This window comes from Pavona decussata, unplaced genomic scaffold (assembly GCF_977016875.1).
Source record: "Pavona decussata unplaced genomic scaffold, jaPavDecu1.1 SCAFFOLD_24, whole genome shotgun sequence".
In the NCBI taxonomy this organism is placed as follows: domain Eukaryota; kingdom Metazoa; phylum Cnidaria; class Anthozoa; order Scleractinia; family Agariciidae; genus Pavona; species Pavona decussata.
In genome coordinates, this window is record NW_028145447.1 from 1,117,132 (window position 1) to 1,139,169 (window position 22,038).

Consider the following 22,038-nt stretch of genomic DNA (forward strand, 5'->3'; position numbering starts at 1 on the left):
TCTCCCAACAAATACCATAAAAAACAGACGCAAAATGGTGATGAGAATATACATGTTAATACCCCCGGAACTGTACATGACGAAAAGGTTTTTTAATTTTATCAAATAGCAGTGTAAGTATTTAAATTGGATCTTTACAATACACGATTTGTGTTTTTGTTTTTGTTTGTTTTTCGATTAAGCGTAAAGTGTAAGAAATCCTCCAAAAAATATGTCCGATTTGTCAACGTTTTTGCGATTTCATGTACGCAAGAAATTGTAATATTGAAGTTGCAAAGTGTTTTTACACAACAAAATTAAATGGAACTATAAAAGTCACACAAATCTCGTGATCACTCTAACAGGGATTGACTTCACGTCAGAGATCATGCGTACACCACACACCGCTGGCCTCATACAACTGCATGGCGGAAATATAATCTTGCTGCGGCACATCACCTGCGAAGGACGCTGGGAAGAACAACTGACGCTGCTAAATGCGGATTGATATTGAGGGTATCTTGGAACACTTTCAGAGAGAACGGGAGATCGAGTCCCGGGATTCATTGCAGGCACGACGGTTACTGGTGTTGCTATGGGAACCAGAGGTGGAACATTATCCGGTTTAACTCGTACTTGTTTGAGGTCTTGTTTCGAGACAGGGATTTTCCATGCAGACAACACGGGCCAAGGCGTTGCCTTGGAAACTGGAGGTGTAACAGTGTCCGTTATAGCTGGTTTGACGTGTCCTTCAGAGCTTGGAAGTCTCCACTCAGGCATCGCGGACTGGTGTTTTTCCTTGGAATGCGAACTTTTGCCTCGTTTGACCGGTTTTTCGTCTTTCTCCTCACTGGGGAGTTTCCAAGGCCAGTTGTACTTAACTGGTTTGTACACGTAAGGAAGCTTGTCAAATTTGTAGACAAGTCTTTGGCCTTGAACCTGTTGGCACAAAATGTAGACAAGAGAAAGTCACCGAAGGTTGTTATGACATTGGCAGATGACTGATTAGTACACGGGTTTGCCAGGGTCAAGCGGAGAGCGTGTAGGAATTCGAAAGTTGAATCAGTAAAACTAGATAACTTAAGGTGGCTCTGAGCCAATTCCTCCGACTGTTTTTATTTGCAAAGCGTTCGTCTTAACACGCTGATCACAATTCGATAGTCAAACATGAGAATCCCAGAGCTCGATTTTGAGTTATATTCACTTAAAGCTAAAATTAGGGATGTTTTTAACACGTTATATTTTAAACTGTAAACTGTTTAATCTTATTATCATATGCTCCCAAGGTAAGTCGAAAAAAATGACAATAACTTGTTTACCAACGTTTAGGCATTTCCTTTGATGCCATTATTATAATATCCAATCATAAAGTGTGGTAGTCATGATTCATCAAATTACAAGTGCTGGGAAGCACTTAAATCCGTTATTAGCATTCGTTAAGTCGGAAAAGATGCTTCTGGATCGTGTTCAATGTAAGGGAATCTCATAATATCGGAGTTCTGTTCAATACATTTAACTGTAATTTGCCCGGACTGAATTGAGCATTGTCGTTCGTTATAATGAAACTTTGGCTGGAGAGTATCGTTCCTTATACCGGGTGTACCGGGGACTTCATCATGCGGGCATTCCGTTACCCCGGGGTTCGTTATACCGGGTTCCGTTCCATACATTTTATTGTGACTTTGGCTGGGCTGAAGAATATCGTACCGGGGACTTAGTTAAACAGGGTCTGTTATACAGTGGAACCCCGATTTTATGATCGTCGATCTAACGATATCCTCCATTTAATGATCAACATTCTGTGTCCTGGCAAAAGTTACAATATATTGTATGGAGAGAATCTTTGAGAATCTTCAGCGGTTGTCATGCGAGCATGGCGTGTATTTCTCAACTCTGTTCATTTTACTCTTCAATATAGTTAATTTTCTTCGTGATTTTTCGTTCTTTCCTGATTACCTATTGTACCAGAATGGTAAACTGATAAGATGGAGCAAGATAAAACTAAATGGAGGCGATGTTGAGATCTATTTTGGATGAAATCTTAGAATCCAAACTTACGGCCATCTTCTCTCCTTCTTGGACGCAAAGTTGAAGACTTAGGAGGAATCGATGACCTTCTTCAATACATCTTTTGAAACAATGAAAGTGAAGATGGATGGCCCAGAGAAAGAAACGAAGACTCTTGCTCAAGAATGCGATCGCTTGAGAAGTAATTCTGCTAAAATGAAGAAAGAGATCAGCGATTTACGACTCCGCCATTGACGATCAAGCTCGAATGTCTAGAAATAAGAGGAGTCCCTATGACATCTGGAGGATACAAATGAAACTGTGAAGAAAATTGGTGCGTTGATTGAGGTCGATATTAATGATACAGATATTTCGATCAGGCATAGGATTCCTTCTTCTAACAATGGAGAATCAGGGTGTACACCAATTAGTCATCCAGCCATAGTGGTCAAATTTACCAATCGAAGGATTCGGGACCGTTTTTACAAAGCTAGACCCAAGTTGAAAAGCTGTCCCTGGAGCAGAATCCCGATTTAACAATATTCGGTTCAAAGATATTCCCGGTATATATAACGATAGAAATCTAATAACCCAGGCGTAAAGGTTTTTCCCGTTACAACGATATAATTAAAATCACATACCGTAAAAGAGTGACAAACACCTAGCAATTATACAAAGTTTTATTTAGATACAGTAGGGTCTAACGCTGGCTTTTCTGTCAACAGCTTGTCATACTATGGGTTATTTATACTCTGTCTAAGCCGCTTTATCATGCTTGTCTTCCCTGTCTTTCAGTAGTTCTCTTAGCTTGTTCAACTTCGATGGCTTTTTGATTCCTAACTTTTACTTTTGTATACGTTAAAGAGTAGGTGCATACAACATTCTCAGAGCTAATATGCACTGCGCATAGTGTGGAAGGACGTTATGTTGTGTTTCGTTGTTGCATTTGTGATTCATTTGCCCATTGCAATTAAATAAAATACATACAGTTCAGGTATCAAGTTGCGGAGACTTATAAATTTTATTGATTGCACTTTGAAAAATTAATTGTGAGCCATATCCCGATACAACGATATTTTTGGTTGCTTTACCGCCAAATCGTTAAATCGGGAGTTCGTTTACAACGATATCTGATTTAACGATACTATTTTGCTGCCCCCTTGCCCTATCGTAAAATCGAGGTTCCACTGTATCGGGGTTTCACTACAATTGGATATTTTCCTTCTACCTAATTGAAAGAGCTTCCACCTGTCGTTCAAGAAAGTCCCAAATTTAAAAATCTCATTTTATACAGTGTAAAGGACCAGAAAACGAATAAAACCATAGGAGATTCGGCGTGTTCTCAGTTATTCCTTGATCATGGTGGTTTATGGGAAGTGCGATAGTTTTTACTTAGGTCGCGGTGCTCTATGGGATGTCCATAGTCTGTTTCCCCTTTTACTTCGCACCTCTCAAAATTCCAAGCACACGATTAAGACCCAAGACGACTATTAAGTTCCAATCTTCCAAGAGCCAGATGTTCTGACTTATTAAAATATTGACTGGGAAAGAGCCTTTGAAAGAAAGTATTGCTAAATGACACATGGAAACAGTTCAAGATTTCATCTACAGACTAAAACGTTAGCCAGAACCACCGTATACAGCATAATGAACAGCACCACAGGAAAGTACTGCTCAGTAGCTTTCATTTGAATGGTCACACTTGCGGATTCCATCCAAAGACTCAACAGCTAGGAAAACCTTGTACAGCATAATAAACAGCACCACAGGAAAGTACTTCTCAGTAGCTTTTATTTGAACGGTCACGCTTAAGGATTTCACCCACAGACTCAAAAGTTAGAACCACCTTGTACAGCATAATAAACAGCACCAAAGAAAAGCACTGCTCAGTAGCTTTCATTTGAATGGTCACACTTGCGGATTCCATCCAAAGACTCAACAGCTAGGAAAACCTTGTACAGCATAATAGACAGCACCACAGGAAAGTACTTCTCAGTAGCTTTTATTTGAACGGTCACACTTAAGGATTTCACCCACAGACTCAAAAGTTAGAACCGCCTTGTACAGCATCATAAACAGCACCACAGGAAAGTACTGCTCAGTAGCTTTCATTTGAATGGTCACACTCTAAGATTTCACCCACAGACTCAAAAGTTAGAACCACCTTGTACAGCATAATGAACAGCACCACAGGAAAGTACTGCTCAGTAGCTTTCATTTGAATTATTGGCCATACACTATTTATTTTTTTTAGGACTTCATCGACGGTCGAAAAGCTCGGACAAACCCCTCAACCGGCAAGTATTGCTTACTAGAAATGAATCACTCTTTAGAATTTCATCATCTGGCTCAAAACCTAGAGACAACTTTTTTAGAGCATAGTAACAAGTGATACAGGAAAGTACTTCTCAATCCCTTTCGATTGTGACATACTTTAGGATTTTATCCGTACAAAGATCCAAAAGTTGGAACCATACACTTTAAACAGCACAATGAACAACATGAAAGAAGGTATACTGTTCAACAAGTGGTCACCATTAACCAAATTAAGATTTATCTTAAACGGGGAAGTATCACGAGGATTTTGACCTTTTGTGATGAGAATGGTGCGACAACACCTTCAGTTGGTTACAAAATAATTCTAGAACACAGAGAAAAAGAAATCAACTGAAGTCTTGAAAGGAACTACTGATGACCTGCTCTAGTGCATTATGGGGACGAAAACGCGAGAACTTGAAAACAGTTAGTCTAACTTTTTTTCAAGTTGCAGTTCATTCTAACACAGTCCATCTGTGGCCAGAGCCAGAGACACTCATCGATAGTCTTAATTATTATACTGGGGTGATAGTTTACAACACATTTACAATACTTTTAGGTTTCTGTTGATAGAAAGAACGGTTTGGAGTTTTTGATATAACACCAAATTCCCGCTTTCCCCCTTTAAGATTGAAAAGCTTTTGTGGCGGGCCTATCCTGTAACATTCCTAAGACAAGGAAGAAAAGTGCTCGGATAGTTAATAGACCTTGGAGGGAATTAGAGCTCGCAAAATATGTCCCCTGTGTATTAGGAAATCGAGAAGGGCTTTGGAACTATGACTCACCTTCTTAATAATCCCTTTGTGATAATAATATCTCAAGGATCTGCTCAGTTTATCATAGTTCATACTCGCTCGCTGTTTTAGCCTCCCCCATTTGCGTGCGACATCTTCTTGCCTCTTAATCTTGAATTCACCCTCCTCCTTTCTTGTCCATGATATCAGCGGAGTGTATCTCTCGTCCTCAAGCAACTCGAGGAGAAACTCCCACAAATGCAGGGTGTTGTTGATTCGACCTTCTTTCCGTTTTGCTGTGGGGTCAGTCTTCTGTTCTGTAGAATAAGACGTACAGACACACCGCTTTAGAAACGCCTCTCGAGTGATTAGGGAATTTTTTATAACAAGTTTGTTCGAAGAGGACCCGCCTTGTCTGGGGTAAAGGGTTATTGAAGACACCACCCATCTCATGAACATTACCGACAAAATGTTATTGGCTTTAAAATTTGAGTTGGCACAGAATTATTCAGCTAGCAAGAGTCAGCATTGCTAGATAAACAAGAAAAGCTAGTGAGGTTTGAAGCTCACTGTCATTTTTCACTGCTGGTTCGAGGGATTACGATGGAATACTGAAACACAGTGACATCTTTGGAGGTTGAGGAAGGGGCTGCAGGCATAGGCCACCACATATTTTGTGGTTCGGTGGGCCCTGTTCGAGTATAGTAGTTTTGACTAACTCTCCTAATTCAAAAACAAAGCTTATTTCTTTCAGTATCAGTCATAGTTTCATTCTTGCCATCTTGTCTCATTACTCTAGCTACTTATATTTCTTAGTCAACGACATAACTGTAGACAATATTTGCTCTCTATAGCTGTTACTTTTAGCCAGTCATTTGTACATGATAATATATTTAATGTAAGTTAACTCTAAATGAATTTTGTCTATCAGTCAAAACTATATTATTAGTTTAAGATAATTAGCTCAATGTTTCCTTCGCTATAATTATGTTAAAAGAAGGGCATCAAACGTTTCGCTCGCTTCGGTGAAATATCTGTCATGATGTGTTCGCGCGGAAGGTATTCAGAAATTCGGAAATAATTGTGAAGAAAATCTCGCGTTTTCTTTACCTCTGAAAGTGGCGGTTCAGACTGGCTTAACGCTGAAATTAGCTAATCCCCTTACTTTCTGGGGGAGGAAATATGTCGTTTTAAGTTCGAAATAAGGCCGGCTAACATTTTCGTAAAGCCAACCGCAGCTCGGAAATCCACCGTCGGTCCCTAAAATCTGACTTTCTACAATGACAATTGTTCAGTAAAGAATCCGCACAGCTCAAACTATGTTAACTAGTTAACACCAATTAATTTTTGCCTTTTGAAAAGCCACAAATGATCTAGGAATACAGGAGACAAATTGCTTATTTTAATAAATGTTCTCGTTGGATACCCTCGTGCTCAAATCGAAAGTTTTGTTGTCTTGAATGATGTACACTGATTTGAGGGCACAGCAATGGATTCTAGAAAGCAGATTTTCTTTAACTGTTTTTTAGTTGTTTCTGTACAATCTTTTCTTTAGCTGAACGAACGGTGTGAAATTAATAAAAAACCCAAGGCAAAAGAAAGCCTTTGCAACTGTTTAATAGGCTCACTTATGATGATGTTGGATAAATTCGCGTCAAATTCAAACGACACATCATCTGACAATCTCATCTACACTCTGGTATAGATGTTGGACTTTAGCCATACCTCAATAAAGTAAAGTATATTAATAACTTTTTTGTGTATTTGTTGGCCGATTTTCTGAGAATTTTGCCAGTTTAGGGCGACGAAATAGCGACGTTTAAATTGAGGCTTATTTACAAAACTTTACGTTCATTGCGTCTAAACTGATCCTGAAGAAGAAGCCTTTGCTGGGAGGTAGGCTTTATGCCGTGTAACTACCACCTAGAAAAATAAGATGGCACTGTAGACAGAGGAACTTTGTGGAGATTGGATTGTGACTTGTTTGTAAAGGAGGTAGAGAGTAACACATTTTAGGATTTCATCCACAGAGGAAGCAGCTTGCAATTGTAGAGCATAATAAACAGCACTTCAGCCAAGTAGCTTTCTTTAGGGTGATTCATCTACAGACTTAAAAGTTAGAACCACCTTGTACAGCATAATAAACAGCACCACAGGGAAGTACTGCTCAGTAGCTTTCATTTGAATGTTCACACTTTAGGATCTCGTCAGCAGACTCAAAGTTAGAACCGCCTGCAGTTGCAGCATAATAAACAGCACCTCAGGAAAGTGCTGCTCAGTAGCGTTCATGTGAATGGTCACACCTTGGGATATTTCGTTAACAGACTCAACTGAAAGTCAGAGCCATTTTGAACAACCATTCAGTTGAGCACTGCTTATAGTAGCTTTAATTCGTAATGTCGCACTCTAGCAATTCTTCCACGGTCTCAGAATATAGAAATACTTTATTCAGCGTACCTTCACATCGAATCAAGTTCTGAACCCTCGAGGCTGGGATTAAAACTTCCCAGTTAAATCTCGCATGCAACTAGTAGTCTTGAAGTAGGCGATTAAATCCTAGTAGGACCATGCAACCATTTGTGAAAGAAAAACATGCAAGTTTACATGTCCTCAGGAAACCGAGTTTTGGTTAAAATAAAAATTTTCGAAAGTATCCGGCCACTGATGAACTATATGACGCAAAACCATCCTGGACAAATGACGCAAAACCATCCCGGACAATTGGAAACATTGTTGTCCTTTTCCAATATTTATGATCGCGGTATGTTGCATTGTTCTTCGTCGGGCTTCTTAGCATTGCTTACAAAAGGCGTTCTTCCATTTGTTCCGCAATAGCAATATTGTATTCAGACCGTAGTTTTCAAGGGATACTCGTAAAGTTATAAATGGATGAACACTATGGGGAAAAATAAATCATATAATCATATAAAGTAAATCTTATTGCCTTTCTGAAAAATCCTAGCAGGCTGCACCTCGCACAAAACGACATCGTTATCTCTTCGAAATGTAAGTCATCGAAATGAAAGGATGGCCATATTGCGTCGAACGTTCGACGTGACATTTCTCCTTCTCAAAACTCATGTCAGTGAGTCGATTCTTAAGGCGAGTTGGGGGTTTCAAGCTTAAGGGACGGCTTCCAAAATAATAACAATAATAAGTTTAAAGAACAACCAACAAAATCATTAGATGGATATGGCAAAGCCATTTTATCACGTTAACTTAGAAAATGTTAGTTTCTCACTTTTTGGTGTTAAAACGCTTGTCGGTCACGGCGGTGGTAGGTTTTCTCTTTCAGCAAATCTCTGGTTCATCTATAGATACATTTTCGTCACCAATATTATTATGAGAGACGTCAAAGCCTTTTAGTTTTATCAGTAATGCATCAGATCAGTCAAAGAGAGGAAATGTTTCGAATAACAGTCTCAGTCGACAATGTTTATTTATAAATTAGGTATTAGAGGAAGACTTCCTCAAACTGAAAGGATTTTGGGATGAGTGACAATGCTGTAGCTGAAGTCAAATACCCTCGAAGAATTGTACATTCGTTTTGATTCACATCAAATGTTCTGTTGATTTGAGAATAAACTCTGTCAAATGTTCTGATGATTTGAGAATTAACTCTTTCCAGACTTACCAGACATCGCTATCTTCTTTCAGTATTGCACGAATTCAACGCAGCTGTTTGATCTCCTCAGTTAGGGAACCTGGAATTAGAAAACAGTTTAGTTAACCATGCAGGGCTCTCATGAATCAATTGCCTTGGAAATTCAGGTGACAATTTAGATGCCTGCAATTTCTTTGGCGAAATGTCACCTCAAACTTTGCATGGGAAAATGCATCAATTCCTTGTCTTTAGCGAGCCTGAGAGAGAAATATTCCGCTTAAATTCAATTAAGAAATAACGAAGGTAATTAGGATTCTTGGGAAGCTAACAGCACCCTTCAATTGTAGTCAGAGGAGATGAGATTCCGGTTTGTTGAAATTGTCCGCTGTGACTCCAATATCATAGTTAAGCTGAAGAATCGGAGCAGAATGAACTGTGCTATGCTGGACAAATATGTCTTTTACTATATTCTCAAATGATCTACTGGAAAACAAATAACGAAAGATTAAACATTTTGCTTTTAATGAAACTGATTGGTGTTCCTCTCAAACGAAACATCATGGTTCCCCCTTGTTATGCAAACGCCTCTGCATCAATAACTCAAAGCATACTCAGAACTTCTAAATCCGGTGCACGTTTGCTGATGCATAAATGATCGACTTACCAGATTACCACGATTTTGTTCTTCTTGTTTTAATCCTTTGTCAGTTATAATTCGTATCTCGCTTTTTTAACTGACAAGAAACGATAGTAAGAAGAACCAAGCCGTTTATAAGGTTTGGGCCTTCGTCCTCATAAAGACTGTGCATGGTGCAATGATAGCAAGTATCAGTTTTATTGGAACCTCCTAATATGAAAATACAATTGGAGGTAGATTTCTTATTAAGCAGTGCTTCTGGACTGTGGAGTAGTCCCTCATAGCTCATGTTGGCAAGATCAACTCAACTGGGCAACATTCATGATCGATCAAGGTCAAGACGTGGCATCTGTCGCGGTCATCTTTTCGGAAATGTCCAAATGATGTCTTCCAAGTCATTTATAACTTTTTATAACTATTTATAGTTTCAGCGTTGTTCAAGATTGTTCAGTATCTTTACTCCATTTGTGAATCATTTTATTGTAGTTATATATGCTATCATTCTGTTATTTGACAGTTTGGGATTCTTTGATGTTCTCAAGATAGTCCTTAGAAATCAGTGCAAAAATATTGCTGATCATTTGGTACAAAACTGGCACTTTGCGAGTTTGAAATTATTTTAAAATTATCTGGAAAATTAAACTTCTGGAAACAAGTGCAATCAACTCTACTGACACCTACTCATCTAGTTCTACATGTCTTGATTCGTGTTAGTTAAAAATTGTCATCATTGCATAGCTAGAGTTGTACCTGAGAATTGACGTTCACGAGTTTCTTCGACATTTACATGATTACATGGATTACTTTCTGTTCAAGATAGATGTATTTCATCAACTTATTTTACATGCACTGGACTTGTCAAAATGTTCATACTTGACAACATTTTCAAGTGGAACCAACTCAACGGACAGAGGTGCACGATTGAACGATGAAGTGTTTCGTGTGAAGTCCAGCGCGAATCGCCAGTGATTTTTAATTATCAGTTTAGAGGCACCCATAACGATGATTCGCTTATGTACACTGGCTCTCAGGCTTTTGAGTCTATGGATGACGCAGCTCATTGTGTGAGTATTCACAAATACAAAGCATTTAAGGCTACGAGACCTGAGCATGCAGTACTTTCCCGCGGTGCCTAATTATAATCATCTGTGCAGTATGAAAGCTACTCAACAATACTACTCGCTTTATTGAGCTGCACAACGTCGTTGGTTAACTTTGGCTCTGTGTTCAAACCCTTTAGAGTAACCATTTAATTGCACCGTAGCAACACTTTACTGTTGTGCAGTTTATGATATTTCGTGGATCAGTGACAAACCAGTGTTAGCTATTCCGCAGTATCTCCTTCCCACTATTGTTTAAATTTCGACATGTACACTTTGCAATTAAAAATAAATGCCGCTTAGATTTGGCCCATTATGAGAATGAAAAACAGGTCTATGCACGAACGACTTGCGTTAAAAATATCGACTTTGTCGTGTTCAGGAAAAATTCTTAAACGTTTTCACAGTTGAATCACGATACACCTGATACACTGTGATCATTCAGACGTTTAACGTCTCAGGTATTTTGAAGGAGGCGATTAAGAAACGTACCTACGTTTCAACAGCACACAGCGCCACTTAACTGCGGACCTTCGAAAACAATGTCAGTCTACTGGCAAATTTTAGGTTAAAATTTAGATTGTGATACATCAAGTAAGCGTGTTATAGCTTCGCGGGTCATTGTATTTACGAAAGCATTGATTTCGCGCCAAGAAAACGGCCGCGCAAGGCAGACCAAAAGACTACGAAAAATTATACGAATACAATCGTCAACTAAATACAAATTACTGTATACCTGAGTGAAATTGTTCCAACACGCCTACCGCCCAGCTGTTTTCTTCCGTTGCGCTATCTCTTTGAGCACCACCTAAACGCAGCTCAAGTCATGGCTTTGTTGAACTTCTCTGATGCATAATTAAGCTAAGCTCATATACAATTACCTTGTGCAGAGTTCGGACGTGACTATCCGTGCTTCCGTTTCACCGTGGGGTTAATAACTTGATATAAAATTTCCTTGTTTAATTTAAAACTCGCAAATATTTATACTTCAGTGATATTACACATATATAGGCCTTAACGAGTTTTTTCTAACTCAATTCTTAGTGAGACTAGGGAGTTGGAGATTCATTCTATTTTTTTCCAATTGATATACCACTGAGTCAGCCACTTTTGTATGATATCAGCACTTATTCTTTTGTTGTTATCCGGGGGTGGAATACTCATCACATATAACATGTGGTTTGTAATGGAATAACAAAAGGACAACATTTTAGGAGTTACGAAAATGAATGAGATTTGGATACGCAGTAATCAGCGTAATAGTACATAGTTTTTTGGACATTTTAGTGGCGAAACGGAAAAAACGTTTTACAGAACAAGTGATGTGATATGATGGATGAGACTAATACAGGAAATAAATACCGTTCCGTTCCTGACTCATTAAACTTTCATCAGAAAGTTCTGGGGTAAATCATCATTCGCCTGCTCAGGCTAAAAGCAGTTTCTTTGCTGTTCCATTTTCTCACAGTGACGGAAACTCGATAAAGCAAAGTTGCATAGCATTTCATTGCATGGAGCGATTTATACTCGCAATGTTTAAATCTAAAGGTAATAGATACATGTACATACGGAAATGCATTGGCCTACTGCCAATATCAAAAACGCGATGCAAAAGTGAGTTTAAATTTCATGAAAGAATAACCCTAACCCTAACGGAACAAATCAACTGACAAAGTTTTCATCAAGTTCGTTTTTATTTATATCACTAATTAAAAACTTGAATTGTCAAGATTGTTTCATCGTCTATACAAGCTAACTTTAATTTGCAACCAAAGAAATTTCCATCGAGAAATTTCTTTCTAATTAAAAATAAATTCTTATTTAAAGTTTGCAATAACGTCATAACTTCAGCTCTTCCTAAACGTATTTCCTCAGCTTCAATTGTGATAATTTATGACGTGCAGTTACCAGGGGAAGGGGAAGGGGGAGGGGAGGGTTGGTACTACCATGCGTAAATTAAGCAGGTAGGAAAAAGTCTGAAGTTTCCCCCAGTTGGATTTGAAATACAAGCTAGTTAAATTCTTTATCTCTTTACAACATTTTAAATAAGAGTTGACGGTAGACTTTAAAATCTAATTAGCATATAATCGGCTTTCCAGCAATGCAGCCAGACCATCTGATTATGTATGGGGATTAGGTTGAATCTTCAGACAAAACAGTGAAAATGACAATTGGAGCAAAAGAATTTTTTTTAATTTTACGACGTGATTCGATGCATTTTAGTTCGTGTAGAAGAACCATAAACATTTTTGTGGGTATATTTGAAACAGAAGAATTTGAAACAGAACAAATTTGAAAGAGACTGTGGCGATATAGCCATCAGTCGAGTACCAAAGCGTACCTCACTTTCTTCGAATTCTTCCCTTTCCCTCTCCCCCCGGATTTGATCAATGACCTCTAACGTTTGCACGTACGTTGAGGAATTCAACACTAATTCAACTACAGGAAGTCGCGATAATTAGCTAGTACGACAAACAGACATCCTATCATCTACTATAGTCGAGATCTACATGATTTGTAGACACTGCTATCTCGTTTCGTGGCACGTGCGTCGTATTGTTGGTCTGTTTGTTTGTCTGTTTTGTTTTTATTTTTTCCCCACGCCGTGTATTGAATTTTAGATATTCTTATCTGCAGAGACAAGGCGTAGAGCCAAGCTACAAAGAGGTTTGTCTGACTACACGAGAACTGAGAACTCTACCACCGCGAAACGAGCCTCGTTACGGTAACGAAGGTTACCCTGGAAACGAGGCTGCTATGTCCTGAAACTCTAATTCAATATCGTCCCCAGAGCCCTCCGGGTTTCTTTGTCGGTGAGGTCTTGGATCGAGAAACAGAGGGCTCTAGCTCTCGGGATTCAGAACGTTTAACTAATTCGCCACAGATCCTCCTAACAAACATCGGGATTGTGAGGGTTGATGGGCAGGAGATGGCGTGACATTAATCAAGGATAACATTTTGAATTGAATGAGTATTTTATGCAAAGTCGAGTCGATAGCAAAGGTCTGTCACATCACGCCATTCTGTTCTATCATCAGCAGTTCTCCAGGCAAGATCAAATGACGTTTGCACAGGAAGCTAGCTAATGGGAGCGAGTCACCTTACATGAAATCTTTGGCACGTAATTCCGGTTGAAGTATTTCGCTTACGTCATATATGATATCCCTATATTAAGGAACAATGTAACATACATAACTCAAAACCTCATACCGAGACGTACAAGATTAGTCAAAACTCATCAACGCTTAATTGTTCTGTAGGTCAGAATTCCGATCGGTGCCAAGCAACGGAAATGTTTTGTCTCTTAAAACTTTCTAAAACAACATGGAAATATTAATGGATTTTGGTCTTAAGGGGACGACAAAATGTCGTTAAGAGAGCGAAATCGACTCCAGCTAGCATTTTAGACGAGCCCTTGAAAATTCAAAGAAGAGGCTATTTGTTCTTTAAAATTTTCCGCGAGTTAAAAATTCAGCCCGGAAAGAATTTGAACAGATCGATGGATATGCTACCATACAAAGATTTAATAAGCTGTTATTAGGCGTTAGCTTAAAACGATCTTGGAAAACGGAAAGCAACATCTTCTCAAATCTTCAATAGTCTTGTTGGGTCCCCCACTGGAATAAGACCACAGTAACCGCTTTCAACCGTAGAAAACTCGGCACAAAAGAAATTCTGAACCCTAACCCTTAAAAAAAAAAAAAAAAAAAAAAAAAAAAAAAAAAAAAAGCATGGATGGGACCACATGTACAACAAGAGCTAAAGACGACATGATTGAAACGATTGCATATGGGTCATTTTGGTTAAAGTCTACCTGCACCACCTTTTTGAATTTCGGTTAAAATGCTCATAAACATCCTTCGCGGTTTGTCCTTTATTCGTAACTTCATCAATAAATGAATTTCGCATTGCCATTCAAGTTAGAGCTTATAATTGATTCAAGATGCACAGAACGGGGGCAGAAGACATCGGTGTGTTATCATAAGTAGAAATTGTAGTCAGTTGATAATGAAGAAAGCTGAAAAAAATCCAAATTGGTGTAGTAAAATGCAAGTTGAAGTTACAAAAACAAAGGACACAGACTGAAATATAGTTAATTTTTGAAACTTTCCAGGCAACATATTTGACTTAAGCACCCTCTGAACTGGCTCTCTGTTGAAGACCTTCTAAAATTTCTCGTTTAGAAGAACTGATAAAAAGTTGCTGATCAAACTAAATCTTAAGGAGTTTCGACCATGGAGCGGAGAGAGACCATTGGAAATCGGATGAAATCTCAGTTGATCCAGTAAAATTCTAGTCGTCCTTCGGCCGATCATGAAACTATCCTGAGCTGCAGATAAAATACGCTGTATTTCTCTGCCTATCAGTTGGATTTTTCATCAGCGATCAGTTAAAATTAGTAAGTCATCTCTTGGCTATCACGATTGCCAGTTCAGATGTACGCCGTTTAAATATTTCTCAGCTGGTAGTTACATTTTTGGCCAATATTACAGCCATCACTAATCAGGTCAAACTCACTTGACTCCTGAATTGAAAGACTTTAAAATTAAAGCTACCTTAAAGATTTATTTTAGCCACTTATATGTACTCACGTAGTTCTTGAACATTAGGGGAACCTTAAGCCGCAACGACGGCAACGGCCGACTGAGAACGCCACAACATTCAGTCACAATAGATTTTTTTTAATGAGCAAAACCACCTATCGCCATAAATTTTAGTAGATTTCTTTCCCGGCTTATTCAAAACAACATCGAGGAATGACCACATTCAAGATTTTCTCGGGAGAACGTGAGCACAAGGATTTTAATTTTATTTCATTTTCTTTCTTAATTTGAATGCAGTTCACACTGATTCAGTTCTTGGATAGTTCGGCCACTTTGAACAAGTTGAACGAGTTGGAATAATGGAGGAGGTGTTCATATAAAGTCATGTTTGCTAGTGACGTTTTGCCGACGTTAGACGTCGCTTCACCTCCCTAATAATTCAGTGATGTTTTCAGGATTTTGTAAATAACTCTGAGGGACGTTAAAGAACCCACTCACTGTTAGAAAAAGAGTAGGGGAGGTAGTTCCCGGTGATGTGGTATGGTCTTTGTGTGTATACTCTCATGGTTGGGTGGGTAAGTGCTTGGAGATATTAGCTGCATAAGCTACTCTAAAAAATCCGAGGGTGAATAAAGATATGATGATGATGATGATGATGATGATGATGATGATGAGAAAGAAAATGTCTTTCACTGTGGAACATGTATTCTAACGGGATATACTCAATGCAATTCTGCAGGACTCCTCTTTTTCTCAACTGAATAAACCACTTAAAAATGAAACTCCCTTGAATTCACATTGCTGGGTTGTTCCGAAGATTTCTGTTTGCAAGCGTAACAGATCGAGGAGTTTCTCGGAAGCGCCTGCTACAACTGGCCAACATTCTTGTACTGACAAATCAGTGAAGCATTGCCTTGCAGTTTCTAGCTTTGAGTCGCCGAATACAAGCTCGTGGTTCGTACAAATTAGGGTTAGGTTAGTGTTCGGGAAAATCTAAACCCAAAATTTAGCAATACCTTCTTGCCGTTACTACTTCTTGAGGTTATATTAGAGAGCTCGAACGCGTCTTGAGTCTGCGAAGCGCGCACTGAGGGATTCTGAGAGCGCAACCATTGATCAGTCCACGTTTAATCGGTGCATATCTTTAGTGTTCAGAAAGCCTAAGAAATTTGGATTAAATTGTGAAGAAAAACTAGCCTTTTCTATGATATTTTGTCACCTAAACCTTTAGAGGAAGAAATATTAATTTCTTTAAATGTCGTTAAGAGAGCGAATTTAAGGTCAGCTGGCAAACCGCAGCTCAAAAGTTCGAGGAATAGGGACTTGCCCCCTAAACGTTTCTGCGACCTAAAAATTCAGCCAAAGAGGCAGACTGATAAATCTTCTGGCTTGCTGGGTGCTCCCGCACCGAAAATCGACTGAGGTACTTTTGAACTTGTGGATGACCTGATCCTAAAGTGTGGCCATTCAAATGAAAGCTACTGAGCAGTACTTTCCTGTGGTGTTGTTTATTATGTTGTACAAGATAGTTCTAACTTCTGAATCTGTGAGATAAAATTCTGAAGTTTGACCTTTAAAGCTTTGAATAGTTTAATTTCTGATGTCTTTAGTTCATTATGGTACTATGATGGTTCGCATATTTGAATCTGTGGATATTCCCGGCTCGAACTATTCGAAACGAAAGCTTCATATTCTACAACTATTCAAAACGAAAGCTTTATATTTGGCCTACGTTTCCCTGTATTTTGGCATTACTGTACAAGGTGGACTGATGAAATCCTCAAGCATGTGGAATTAGAAATGGTAGTTAAAATCAGTCGAGGCCTAAGGAAATTCGTTACTATTTTTTACCAATTAGTAAAATGAGTTTACATAATTTCTTTTTATATTCAGTGCTCGTTTTGCCCCATAATAGTTGAAGGCTTACCTCAGCAACCGAAAATAAGTCAAAATTAAAGCTTAAATCACCAAATTACTTTCTGCGACCAGCCTGGGTCGTTACTTGTACCTTGAACGAACTGACACTGATGGCGCCCCAGAGGTCGGAGTATCAGGAACCGGGTTTCTTCGTTCCGTTTAGGAAGCAAATGCTTTTACCTCTGCGCTGTACATTTCTCCTCTTAGCTTAACTATAGTTTAATTCATTTATTATTACTTTTATATCCTGTTCATTCTAAATCGAAGCTATTTAAAATTAAGAAAAATCACGTTGAATTCGACTAAGTACAAGCAAAGCTTAAACACGAAAAAATTTTCAACCAAACATGCATAGTGTTTCGGCAGTCATAATTTGTGTTTTAAAGCTAGATACAGCTTCCTCATAGGAGATTATTTTGAGAAAATTTTTTATGAGTCTTAATCTTCAAAACTCAAACTAAATATGAATTCATTAAACACTCAAGAATTTACGAACGCTGAGTATTTTTAAATTGGTCTTCTTGAACAGTGACTGAGACAGATCGGAGCGCTGTTTATGCAAACGCTCGCACTTTGTAATACTTAAAATTAAACAGAAAGTAACATAAAGGTAGTATTTGTAGCCAGTAAAAGGTATAAAGAGTTAATTTGATTGCACCTACCTCAAAGGTCCTTGCAGTCGATCGCCCACTTATGAACTCTTTACTAACGACACCTCTGCCGGTGTTACCACCCACTCAGGAAACTCTGCAAAAAATGTCACCCACTTTTAAACGCAAAACTCCTCTTTTTATCGTCTAACTTGGACTAGTTTGCAATGACAAGTCAAATTTTAATATGCTAGCTTTCAAACAGCGAGTCCTTTTTATATACTTTTCAGAAAATGCCAGCTATCAGTGCACTAGCTACGCACAGAAAATTAATGCTTTCATGTAGCGGAAGTATTGTGACGCAAATGACGACCCACCCAATATGTGCTTCCGTTATGCTCTCTAACACCAGGTCGATTTCGTAATCCTAAAACCTTTAAGCATAATTTTCTTTTCTTCTTTCATTTATAAACCGATTTTTCTATTTAGTTAATCTAATTGCCTGTTTTGTTTTGTTTTGTTTTTTTTAATCTAAGACAATGGTGTCTTGTACTGAGTGAGCCGTGAAGAATATTCTGCACCAACCTTGACAGAATTCTTTAATCTTGGTAGTTTTAACTTACCTCCTTTGCAAGAGAGCTGGCTGTAAAAACAGCCTTAACTGATTTAATTGAGAAGTTCACATTTTTTTAAAAAAAATAACCTAAATAAGTTAATATCTCACTTTATTTGACTTAGAAAGAGGGAAGGCGTGATTTGAAAAACAAATAGCGTGACCTATTCGTTATAAAGTACTTCTAAACTGAATTCGACGGCTCAATTGCCTCCCTCCCCACCCCTACTGCTAGACTGGATTCAACGGCTCAATTGCCCCATCCCCACCCCTCCTCTCTGTGTAGTAGTCCCACCTATCCTTTTGATTAATTATACTTTTTCAAGTTGCTTTTGAAAACGTCACAAATCATATTAAAACTTGGAGATGATAATGGCAGTTAACTGCAACCTTTTCCTTTCTTTTACACTTTGAGAAAAGTTGGTCGACAGAGTGATTGACAAAGAGGAATTACAGGTTTTGCATGTACAGACAGAAGTTTTGTAAGCCTTCTCGCGAACTTCTGAAAACTAAATGACCAACTTTTACAGTCGCATAGGGCGGCGAAACGTTTCTCAATCCACCTGGTGCAATGAGTTTTGGTCTAAACGCCGATGCCTCACAAGTGTTGGCTAATCATCGCGGCTTCTCGTGAGGCTCCTAAAATGGCGATGTAAGTCTCACTGTTTATTTGGCTCTGCACATCTTCTGTTCTTTGCCTTTCGGTCTGTCTGTAAAATAATCTGATCAGACGTGTAATTCTAATTATCTAAACCCCGGGAAAATGATGTCATTTGCATTCCACCGGCTTTATAGTATTACATTTAAATATGACGAGGCAAAATGTTATCTTCAGTTGGCAATGCCCCTGCTGATTAACACAGGAAGTAGTTACGTAAGTCATTATTTTGTTGAAACAGCACCCGTAACCGGATGCAGTCGTTCAGTTGACTTTTTACGGTAATTTTTATGATTAAGAGTTAGTTGATAAGTTCCTGGCCTCACAGCTTCTTATGAGATCCAATAGCAAGCGTTCGTGTTCTCTCCGTATGACGCTGTAGTCTCGCTGTTGACAACTTCAAGTTTCTCAGGTCCCGGTTGTCGAAACTGTCTTTATTCGGTAAATACATATTTGTTTGAACTGTGTGGTCGGCCAAGGAAACCTTTCCAAGTTTCAGTGTTTATGTATAACTAATTTAAAATTGCAATTGTCATATGAGAATGACCTGTCCTGAAGAAAGTCAACAAAGTTTTACTGTTGGCAGGTTGATAAACATCATGCCATTTGAAAAAGGTGAATTGTCAAGGCAAGGCGGTTTACTTGTCATATTTTCCACGCAATTACTTGTAAATGTTGTTTTTGCCTGTTTTTTAAGGATTGAAAACGTCATTTTTACTTTGTTTCAAACCTTCTCATAAAGCAAAAGTTTGACCATTCTTTCAAGCCACGCTTGCAAAGGGAACATTTAATTGTGCCAACTGGTCTTAATAGTACATGTACATTTGAACACAAGCTATAACAAGCCCAACATTATCAGCTGCTTTTAGTAGCAAGTTAGACAGTTTCTTTCATCACAATTATAGATGATGTTGGCACTCTTTTAGTACACTTTTAATTTATGTTTGTCCAAAATAACTTATTTGCAAAAATAAAAATGATGTTGATACAAAAAACGTGTTTCATGATGACTCAGTGGTCGGCCTTCTTGATTAAACTGGTAGCTTTCCGTCAGTTTTGGAGCAAAAAGAGTTCAATCTTTAATATTCCGTCAGTATCCAAAGCTCTAACGATAATTTCTCCCTTCTGATTACAATACTTATCGATAATTTTTCTTAGAAGAATATGATGGTGTTTCAAGAATCAGTAATACATATACCTTTCGCTCAAAGTTAAGGTGACTTACGCTTCATTTTTATTGTAGTGACGCATGCACTTGTTCGCTCCAAATAAATTATTACACGAATTAAAATTAAGAAACTCGCTAAACAACACAACGTGGGCGTGCTGCTTTATTCACGCAAGTTTCAAAAAGAATTCCGGATGTCATAGCATCCGACACTAAGGAACTGCCTGAAGGAAAGTGCTGCTCACAAGCTTTAATTTCATGCCGGAATGGGGACAGACTGAAAAGTTGGGACCACCTTGTACTGCTCAGAAGCTTTCATTTGAATGGTCACACTTAAGGGTTTCATCCACAGACTCAAAAGTTACAACCACCTTGTACAGCATAATAAACAGCACCACAGGAAAGTACTGCTCAGTAGCTTTCATTTGAATGGTCATACTTGAGGATTTCATCCACAGACTCAAAAGTTACAACCACCTTGTACAGCATTATAAACCGCACGGTACTGCTCAGTAGCTTTTATTTGAATGGTCACACTTTAGGATTTCATCTACAGACTCAAAAGTTAGAAACACTCGCCTGTACAGCATAATAAACAGCACCACGGGAAAGTACTACTCAGTAGCTTTCATTTGAATGGTCACACTTTAAGATTTCAACCACAGACTCAATAGCTAGGACCACACGCTTGTACAGCATAGTAAACAGCATTACGGGAAAGTACTGCTCAGTAGCTTACATTTGAATGGTTGGCACAGACGTAAATGTTAGAACCACCTTGTACAGTATAATAAACAGCACCGCAGGAAAGTACTGCTCAGAATAGTCGAGTCGGCTTTCATTTGAATGGTCACACCATGCTAGAATATAATTACGTGCCGGCACAAAAATCTAATCGAAACTTAGAAACTACCCTCTACACAACAATGAAAAACGCCACAGAAAAGTCCTCTAGCTTTAATTCATCTCAAAAGTTCTAATTAGGGTTGCTCTCAAAAGTTAGAGTCATCTCAGCCGTATTGACCGTAATTAACAGGGAATCAGGAATTAAAGAACTCTCTCAGCAGCTATTCATTTAAATCGGGTCACACTGTGTTGTTCCAGAACAATATTATCACAAAATTAAAATATCACAAATCGAGAGAATGTTGCATCCGATTTTCTATAAGGTCTTTGACTTTCCCTCTGTCACATGTATTCAATCTTTTGAAGAGAGACTCGTGAACTTTACGAGAAGCCACGTTTTGAGCTCGTGCCATATTAAAGCCAATCCAACTTGTTATGCAACCTTATCAGTAAGCGGAACCTTAGTTAACCTTACCTCAACGAATTTCCTTCCTCAACGTCTCTTCAGCAGAGTCTATGAAGTTATTCTTTGCAGAAAGAATACAGAGCTAGAGGCGTGAGACAGATGTACCGCCTGTACTATCTATATTAACTGAAGGTCCAGGCCTTTATCATATAACCAGCGTTCATTGGTAAGTTATAAACCACATAGAGACCGTTTCGTGGCAACGGTTGGCTGACGAAGTTTCAAGAACTCGCTTTCCCTAAATGGCTGAGGAACCGGAAAATAAGATCCACTTCCGGCCATAAGTACCTTTCAGCTAATGATGTTTGCCTTTCAGATGTAAAAAAGCGCGGTCAACTTAATTTGACTGATTTATAAGGCGATTGATGGAATGACCTCGGACTTGTGTCATGAAGCCACGACTTTTGTGTGAATGTTGAAGCTCTAACTCGAATTTTTTTCAATTGTGAATTCTTGGATTCAACTTACTTGAGCCTCATAATGTTGTTCTGACTTTTGAGTCTGTGGATAAAGGCTTTGAGTGATCATGAGAGCACCTAAATGAAAGCCACTGAGCAGTTCTTTCATGCGATACAATTTAATATGCTGCGGATGGAAGAGCGAGTCTACCGTAAATGAAATCCAAAAGTGTGAACGTTCAAATGAAAGCAACAAAGCAGTCAGTTTTTTATGTTACTGCTCATCCCCAACCGTTTAGGTCATTCAAATGAAAGCTACTGAGCAATCCTTTTCCGCGGTGCTGTTTATTATGCCGCACAAGATGGTTCTAATTGTGAGTCTGTGGATGAAATCCTAAAGTGTGACCATATGCAAATGAAAGCAAATGTGCTGTTCATTGGGCCGATATAACTTGTTTCTA

The 22,038-nt window shown here is 38.6% G+C and overlaps 1 protein-coding gene across 4 annotated transcripts; it reads right to left on the reverse strand.

The window, feature by feature from the left end:
* Positions 1–71: 71 nt before the first annotated feature.
* LOC146485910 (uncharacterized) lies at positions 72–21,331 on the reverse strand. Of its 4 annotated transcripts, none has more exons than XM_085102894.1 (5): positions 21,189–21,331; positions 17,501–17,585; positions 8,671–8,740; positions 5,088–5,353; positions 72–918 (listed from the first exon to the last, which is right to left on the reverse strand). In XM_085102894.1, exons 3-5 carry the CDS (start codon positions 8,675–8,677, stop codon positions 316–318), a joined length of 876 nt encoding a protein of 291 aa, XP_084959020.1. In that variant the 5' UTR covers positions 8,678–8,740; positions 17,501–17,585; positions 21,189–21,331; the 3' UTR covers positions 72–315. The 4 variants fall into 4 exon arrangements, with proteins under 4 accessions (XP_084959020.1, XP_084959021.1, XP_084959022.1 ...); XM_085102895.1 differs by having other exon boundaries at positions 17,501–17,574; positions 21,174–21,325; XM_085102896.1 differs by lacking the exons at positions 17,501–17,585; positions 21,189–21,331 and adding an exon at positions 11,740–11,888.
* Between the last annotated feature and the right edge of the window lie 707 nt (positions 21,332–22,038).